Below are 8,801 nucleotides of genomic sequence, written 5' to 3'. Positions count from 1 at the left end.
CTATTATTTACTATACTCATAGAAAATGCTTTGCAATAGGGGTGTTTCTATATGTTTTAATTTCAAATATCACTTGAAAGACATTCTTTTTTTTTTTTTTTTTTTTTATAAATAGTTTTTTGCCCTTTTGCCCAAGCTGGAGTGCAGTGGTGGGATCTCGGCTCACTGTAACCTCTACCTCCTGGATTCAACTGATTCTCCTGCCTTAGACTCCCGAGTAGCTAGGATTACTGGTGTGCACCACCCCACGTGACTGATTTTTGTATTTTTGGTAGAGATGGAGTTTCACTATGTTGCCCAGGCTGGTCTTGAACTCCTGACCTCAAGTGATCTGGCCACCTTGGCTTCCCAAAGTGCTGGGATTAAAGGTATGAGCCACCGCACCGGGCTGAAAGACATTCTTTAGTCCAAACTTATAAAAATCAGTCTGATGTCCTTGAAATGGCACTGCCTGCACCTCTGGAATAATCCATACATTAGGAGGTGTGCAGGCAGGACACTGCAGATGATCAAAGTTTTATTCAACATTATAGAACACTTAAAAATAAACAATATGCTTGCATTTCTGTTGTGTAACTTAGAAAAATGTTTTCAAGCACACATAAAAGCATCCAGTTTTACCCCAAACAAGTATGCTCTGCAGCCAGTCCCTAACTGCTGGGTTCAGCACTGCTCTCTACAAACGGCTGGGGTCGGAGGTAGGCTGCGGATGCCCTGCGGGCAGGTGGCTTTTCCTACTCGGAATGACGATGTCTTTTCTTGTTGTGGTTTTCAATCGCCCTTCTAAGTGCTTCATCCTGGACGAGATCCGACATTCTCATATCCGTGTGGCTACAGCCAATTTTAGGGCAACTGTGAGGGAGAAAGAACGTCAAGTCAGTCCCCTTTAATGTCTTAAGCAGAAAATTCTTTTACACTCAAGTAGTTAAGTGAGGCATTTTACCAGAAAAGGAAAAGCGTTAAAAATCAGGACCAAAGTGTGCCCATTCATTTATTCACTGAGTCCCTCCCTGAACCAGGCCCTGTCCAGGTGCTGGGGACACAAGCAATACCAATACGTGAGTAGTGCCTACCTCATCATGGAGCTAAATTTTTCTTTTCTTTTTTTTTTGAGAATGAGTCTCACTCCATCGCCAGGCTGGAGTGCAGTGGCTTGATCTCGGCTCACTGCAACCTCCACCTCCCAGGTTTGAGCAATTCTTGTGCCTCAGCCTCCTGAGTAGCTGGCACTCTGGCTAATTTCTGTATTTTTAGTAGAGCCGGGTTTCATCATATTGGCCAGGCTGGTCTTGAACTCCTGACCTTGTGATCCGCCCGCCTTGGCCTCCCAAAGTGTTGGGATTACAGGCGTGAGCCACTGTGCCCGGCAGTTTTGTATATTTTTAGTAGAGACGGGGTTTCACCATGTTGGCTAGACTGGTCTCAAACTCCTGACTTTAAGTAATCCACCTGCCTTGGCCTCCCAAAGGCTGGGAGTTACAGGTGTGAGCCACCGTGCCCAGACTTGGATTTTATTTTAAATATGAAGATAAAATGCTGGAAGGTTTTGAGATGGGGGAGGGGTTTGGTTTGGTTTATATATAGAAAATGTTTCTCTGGCTGCTTATGGAGAACACAAAGCAGGGAGGTAACAGAGGGGCAGGGAAAATAGTGTGGAGGATCCCGCAGGTGCAGGAGAGAGAGGAGGCCAGCTCGGCTGAGGGTGGCAAGGCGATCAGCTTTAGGACACGCTTGACCGTGGAACCCATAGGACTGGCTGATGGAGCTGCCGTGGTGCGTGAGGGAAAGGGAAGAGGCGAGCTTCATCTGGGCAGATCAGTGACTGATACTGCCGTTTGTCATGATGGAAAATGATGGGGCAAAACAGGCTGTGGCACAGAACCACAGTCCTGGTTGGTATCTGTTTCCTCTGGAATGGATGCCCAGTAGCCCTCCCAGAATAGAGGATGAGTGGGCCACTGGGACTCGGTGGAAAGGCTGTGGCCGAAGAAATCAGTGTGAGTCACCCAGAAAGGGGTGGAACTTAAGCCATGGCTCTGTTCAGATGTGGTCTTAACTGAAGGCCGTGGGCTGGATGAAGTCACCTGATTTCTTCCCAAAGAATTTGGTTCTCAAAGTGAACCAAATTTTAGTAGATTTAGAGGCCCAGTGTTTGGAGTCAAGCTAACCTAGGTCTGAATTTTCTCTCTACCACCTACTTGCTAGTTATGAGACCACAGGCAATTCACAGAACCTTTTTTCTTTGTTTTGAGATGGAGTCTTGCTGTGTCGTCCAGGCTGGAGTGCAATAGCACGATCTCGGCTCACTGCAACCTCTGCCTCCCAGGTTCAAGCGATTCTCCTGCCTGAGCCTCTTAAGTAGCTGGGATTACAGGCACGTGCTACCATGCCCAGCTAATTTTTTTATTTTTAATAGAGATGGGGTTTCACTATGTTGGTCAGGCTGTTCTTGAACTCCTGACCTTGTGATCTGTCCATTTTGGTCTCCCAAAGTGCTGGGATTACAGATGTGAGCCACTGTGCCCTGCCCCACGTAACCTTCTTGAGCCTCTCTTTCCTCTGATTTAAAATGGGGAGAGAACCCCTCTTTCCCAGGGTGACAGGCAACACAGTGCTCAGTAATGTTCATTCCCTTCCTGATCCCCTGTGACTACCATTTGTTTCCTCATCATCATTCTTCCAAGAAGTTTTAAAGCTCTGGATCTATTTCTATCTTGCATATATCCAACACATGCATGCACCCATTCAGGCATTAACTGACTCTTCTAGGGATCAGCCCTGTGCTGGGTTCTAAGCATGCAACTATGAATACAAATATAAGCCCAGGTGCAGTGGCTCACACCTGTAATACCAGCATTTTGGGAGACCGAGGTGCGGGGATCACGAGGTCAGGAGTTCCAGACCATCCTGGCTAACACGGTAGAACCTGTCTCTACTAAAAATACAAAAAAGTTAGCCAGGCATGGTGGCATGGGCCTTTAGTCCCAGCTACTTGGGAGACTTGAACCTGGGAGGTGGAGGTTGCAATGAGCCGAGATCATGCCACTGCACTCCAGCCTGGGTGACAGAGTGAAACTCTGTCTAAAAAAAAAACCAAACAAGAAATAGAAATATATGGTTCCTGCCCACATTCAGCTTTGGCCCAGTGATCCGTGATAGCTCTCCGTAAAACACAACATATTAAGACCAAAAACAACAAATATGCAAACCACACTAAAGATGCAAACCAGAAGGAAACAAATTGCTCATGGGAGCTCCAGTGTGTCTAGTGGTAGGAAAGAGGAAGTATTTCTCGGCCCTGATCTGTGGATTAAGGAGTCTTTACATTAGAGGGGCATTAATTAACGAAATAAATAATATGCTTGGTAACAATATTTATTTTTAAAATATTAAAACATGTCCAGGCGCAGTGGCTCACATCTGTAATTTCAGCACTTTGGGAGGCCGAGGTGGGTGGATCATGAGGTAAGGAGTTTGAGACCAGCCTGGCAAACACGGTGAAACCCCATCTTTACTAAAAATACAAAAATTAGCCGGGCGTGGTGGCGGGAGCCTGTAATCTCAGCTACTAGGGGAGGCTGAGGCAGGAGAATTGCTTGAACCCAGCTGGTAAGGTTGTGGTGAGCTGAGACAGCACCACTGCACTCCAGCCTGGGCAACAGAGCGAGATTGTCTCAAAAAAAAAAAAGAAAAAAAAAAGTGCCCTATATACTCAGGTCCAGGATGTGTTAAATCATAATTATAGAAAGGCAATTATATGAAAGAGGCTCAGGGTGATCTAGCCCACGTATGCATCGTTTTGATGATTTGGCTTTGCATTAGGGCAAGGCTGGAGAAATGTCTTACAGCAGTTTAAAAATCTGTTTTTTTTCCTAGCCCATCCCCCTATACTGTGAAGTCTCAGAGTGAATTCTTTTTCTTTTCTTTCCTTCTCTCCTTCCCTCCTTCCTTCCTTTCTTCTTTCCTTCTTTCCTCTCTCTCTCTCTCTCTCTTTCTGTGTCTTTCTTTTTTTTTTTTTGAGACGGAGTTTCGCTCTTGTTACCCAGGCTGGAGTGCAATGGTGCGATCTCGGCTCACCGCAACCTCTGCCTCCTGGGTTCAGGCAATTCTCCTGCCTCAGCCTCCTGAGTAGCTGGGATTACAGGCACGTTCTCTTTCTTTCTTTGACAGGGTCTCACTGTCACCCAGGCTGGAGTGCAGTGGCACTATCTTGGGTTACTGCAACCTCTGCCTCCCAGGCTCAAGCGATGCTCCTACCTCAGCCTCCTGAGTAGCTGGGCCCACAGGTGTGCACCATTATGCTTGGCTAATTAAAAAAAAAATTTGATAGAGTTTCACCATGTTGCCCAGGCTGGTCCTGAACTCTTGACCTCAAGTGATCCATTGCCTCAGCCTCCCAAAATGTTGGGATTACCGGCATGAGCCACTGCGCCTAGTGAATTATGTCTTTAAGTATGAAAATAGGCAGCTAAGATCAGGAAAAGGATATAGACACTTTTGTGACTAGAAAAGGCAAGTAACATAACTTTGGCTTCCATGACATTGAAATGGAACCCTAAGTAGGTTGCTGGGATGACCCTCCCTTAATACATCAACCTGGAACACCCACTTGGGACTGCCTGGCCTTGGTCTCTCCCACTCCACCGAGCGAAGCCTTAACTCTGATCGCCAGACAGTGAATAAGCCGTGGATAGGGAAGTGGAGAGTGAGGTGGTGAGGACTTCCTGATGACATCATGGTTTTAGTCAGTGCATGAGAGCAGCACGCTGAGAATGTCTGATGGACTTAACCACACACTCGGGGCGGAGCAGGCGCCCACCTTCATTTCAGTGGGATGGAGTCCAGGGTAAGCCATGTCAAATAACGAGGTCTCAGCTCACGGAGAGGATGGACTCTGGTGGTAGGGGCCTGAACCGAATAGCCCTCTCAGGCCAGGCACGGTGGCTCATACCTGTAATTCCAGCACTTTGGGAGGCTGAGGTGGACGGATCACGAGGTCAGGGGATTGAGACCATCCTGGCCAACATGGTGAAACCCCATCTCTACTAAAACTACAAATATCAGCTGGGTGTGGTGGCACATGTCTGTAATCCCAGCTACTTGGGAAGCTAAGGCAGGAGAATCCGTTGAACCCAGGAGGCAGAAGTTGCAGTGGGCCGAGATTGTACCACTGAACTCCAGCCTGGGAGACAGAACGAGACTCCATCTCAAAAAAACAAACAACAACAAAAACAAACAAACAAAACCAAAACCAAACCAAACCAAAACAAATATCCTTCCCAAAGAGAGCTGGATGGCCTACTGACAGAATTGCAGGCTCAAGAGTGAGAAAGAGCTCGGCTTAAACCCCCGGCTGTGTCACTCCAGGTATGTGACTAAATTCTCTGTGCCTCAATTTTTCCCTTTAAGAACAGGAAGGCAGAGCACAAGGCTGTCATAAAAGGCTGAGAAATAAGCAGGTCGATGTGTCAAGGACTGGGGAGTTCACACCAGGTCCCACCGTGTGCCAGTCCCTGCGCTGGTCCACAGCTTCCGCTGTCAAGAAGCTTGTGGAGAGGAGCCAGCCGCACCGACAATGTTGCAGGCCATGGGGTGCTCACTACGTCCTGTCCAGCATGAATAAGGGCTCAGGGAAGACTTCCTGGAGGAGAGGCTGAGGCTGGAACCGGGAAGAACCTAGCTTCTCAGTTCATCTCCAATAAACACAAGTTTTTAAAGCAGAAAGGACAAGGGAAGGCCATCATGCCACAGCGCTGAATCAGGGCATGCCCCCCCGGAGAAACAACTGTCTCTGCAAGCATTCGGCATTAATCCCACGACATCCTGGTGAGCGAGTTCGGTGTGGCAACACCCAATCTTCAGCTGCTGCATCATCGCTGTGCAGGAGTCAGACCTTCAGGCCTCCGTGGAGCAGCTGGGTCCCCACCTCCAGGCACTGCCCGGCCAGAGCATTTCACCACAGTACGGGGCAAGTGCAAAGGTGACTGCTGAGCAAAAGAAACTGCAATTGGGGTCCCACAAGGCTGTGGGGAACCTTGGTCTCTGCAAACACTCAAGAGTACATGATTCTGGGAGTTCCTGTATCTGGGTCCCAAGTCTTAACAGTTCCTAGAGCTGGGTCCCAAGAATTCCAAGGTTAGTCCACAAACTATAGAGAGAAAGTCTATAGATACCTCTGGAAACCTGAGTGGGAGGGATTCCTGTCATACCTCAACACAGTCATTCTATCCTACATCCCCTGAGTCTAAAATCATGTGTCACTAAGCGGCACAGGGAATGATAACAACTCTATCAGTCTCTGTCTCCACAACCCTACTGCTATTTGGTTAGTGCTCTTTGCTCCCCAAAGAGCTTTCACCTAAGTGCTTTTACTCCTCTTCTGCCAAGAAATGTGCTAGTCCAGACCTAGAATGGAATTCCCTACCATTTCCTTGCCCCTGAAATGCTGTGAGATGCTGATGTTATTTCCATTTTACGGATGAGGAAACCAAGGTGGAAAGGCTGAATGGCTTGTTGGTAAGTGTTGAAACAGGAACTCCAAGCACAAAGCTGGAGTTCTGCTGTCAAACCACCCATTTCTATTTAATCCATTTTATTCTACATGCTTTTTTTTTTTGAGATGGAGTTTTGCTCTTGTTGCCAAGGCCTGAGTGCAATGGCGCGATTTCAGCTCACTGCAACCTCCTCCTCCAGGGTTCAAGCGATTTTTCTGCCTCAGCCTCCTGTGTAGCTGGAATTACAGGCATGTACCACCATGCCCAGCTAATTTTGTAGTTTTAGTAGAGATGGGGTTTCTCCATGTTGGTCAGACTGGTCTAGAACTCCCGACCTCAGGTGATCTGCCCACCTCGGCCTCCCAAAGTGCTGGGGTTACAGGCATGAGCCACCATGCCTGGTCCCTCTACATGCTCTTAAATGTGACTTTTTAAAAAACCTTTCCTGTTCTCAAAAAAAACACACACAAACAGAATGTGGCCAAATTGAAAATAATACTATGGGAGAATCATAAGGTTGGAGGGCCAAGGTGGGCAGATTGCTTGAGGCCAGGAGTTCAAGACCAGCCTGCCCAACGTGGTGGAGACCTGTCTCTACTAAAAATACAAAAATTAGCTGGGCATGATGGTATGTGCCTGCAATCCCAGCTAATTGGGAGACTGAGGCACGAGAACTGCTTGAACCTGGGAGGCGGAGGTTGTACGCCAGCCTGGGAGACAGACTGAGACTCTGTCTCAAAAAAAAAAGAAAAAAAAATCATAAGTCAGCTTTATTTTTAAGATAATAAATAGGCTTATTGTTAACAGATATATTTTAGGAAATTATTCTAACTACTGTGCTTGGCTGGGGCTAAAGTCTCAACAACATTATCCTGACTCAAGCCAGTGCAGAGAGCCTTCCCAGGGCCTGAAGCTTGCACAGTAAAATTCAGGCAGTGGCCAGAACACAATGGACCTGGAGCTCCAGTCTAAACAAACAAACATAGCCAGGACAATCTAGGAGGAAGAAATGAGACGATGTGTCATGGACATTTCTAAACAAAGAGAACCCAGAACTACTTATCACTCTAACATGCATCATGGGAAGTGACACGACTTTATGCTTAATCAGAAACCTCTAAAGTCAGTTTCAAGAAGGCCCTGAGTTCTAATCTATTGCTGCCCAAATGCACCTGGTTTTCGGAACCCTGCCCATCCCGCCCATAAGTTCCCATGAGCCTCTACTCCTATCACTCCTCCTGTCTCCCGGTTATGTTTTAGACTGGTTTGCTAGGGTCTTCTTCCACTGACTGATCTCTTCTGGGGTCAACAAAGTACTTTTTTGAGGGTTGGCATCAGGCTGTGTGCCTAGTGCTGAGGCATCACAGTGAGCAGAATGCAGCTCTGGCCTCCCGGAGCTCGGGGGCAGGCGTGGGTCCTGGCTTGTTGTTTCTCTGCTGGCAAGTGCATCTGTTCCACAGGTGCATCTGATGCCAACCCTCAAAAAAGCACTTTGTTGGCCAAAGGACATTAGAAAATCAAAGTGTGTAATAAAGAGGATGCACCTCAACGTGATGTCCATTCTGGGAGTTGCTACTCCCCATCCCGGGACTTGGTGGTGAGAAATGTGCTTTGTATCAGTCCCTGCTCTGTTCATATCTGACTCGAGGAGAATATCACATACTTTAAGAAAGAAGGGCTGTTGAACAAAACAAACTAGGAACCCCTATTCTTAGCAATGATTTTTGCTTTTCAGAGAATGAACACAAATAAATTCAGTAGAAAGAGAAGGTTGGAAGGCCAGGAGCCAAGAAAATTATATTCACTAAAGAAATCTGACATTTCAACTATGTCAGAAACTCAAAACAGACCAAAATGTACTAAGAATGTCTACATTTTGCAATCATTAGGCTGCAAAGCCACTATTCTTCTAGAATAAATAGGATAAGTTACTAGCCTCAGTGACCATCAAGATATCTACAGTCTCCAATATATTATCTCTAAGTCCATACCCAGATTCGAAGTGCTGGGGAATTCCAATTCTAGGTCCAGCAAATTTCTGAGCAGTGGACAAGCAAGTCACACATCAAAGGGACTGTTATCAGAAGTCAATTGAGAACTAGTCACACCTGCAATTCCATTCCTGCAACAAATCCATGATAAGAGCATAAGAAATGTCAAACTGAGTCAATGCCAGTCAGTCTGGCTAACTCAGGATTCTATGTTATTACAAGAACAGAGCATGGTCCTCTGTGGTCATGGGAAGAAGGGAAGGAAGACGGTGTGTGTGTGTGTGTGTGTGTGTGTGTGTGTGTGTGTGTGTGTGTG

At 46.8% G+C, this 8,801-nt stretch overlaps 1 protein-coding gene across 3 annotated transcripts in view; it reads right to left on the bottom strand.

The window, feature by feature from the left end:
• Nucleotides 1-497: 497 nt before the first annotated feature.
• NSMCE2 (NSE2 (MMS21) homolog, SMC5-SMC6 complex SUMO ligase) overlaps nt 498-8,801 on the bottom strand; it is a 267,276-nt gene continuing 258,972 nt past the window's right edge. For 2 of the 3 annotated variants that reach the window (XM_032253241.1, XM_032253250.1), the window contains one exon: nt 498-852. In XM_032253241.1, coding sequence (XP_032109132.1) covers nt 735-852 — 118 coding nt within the window. In that variant the 3' untranslated portion in view covers nt 498-734. The remainder of the gene's footprint in view (nt 853-8,801) is intronic. The other variant, XM_032253245.1, reaches the window with a different exon arrangement.

This window comes from Sapajus apella, unplaced genomic scaffold (genome assembly GCF_009761245.1).
Source record: "Sapajus apella isolate SASKATOON/1434 unplaced genomic scaffold, GSC_monkey_1.0 scaffold3, whole genome shotgun sequence".
Taxonomy (NCBI): Eukaryota; Metazoa; Chordata; class Mammalia; order Primates; family Cebidae; genus Sapajus; species Sapajus apella.
The sequence above is the reverse complement of the archived record's forward strand: the minus strand, read 5'-3'. Positions and strand labels throughout refer to the sequence as shown.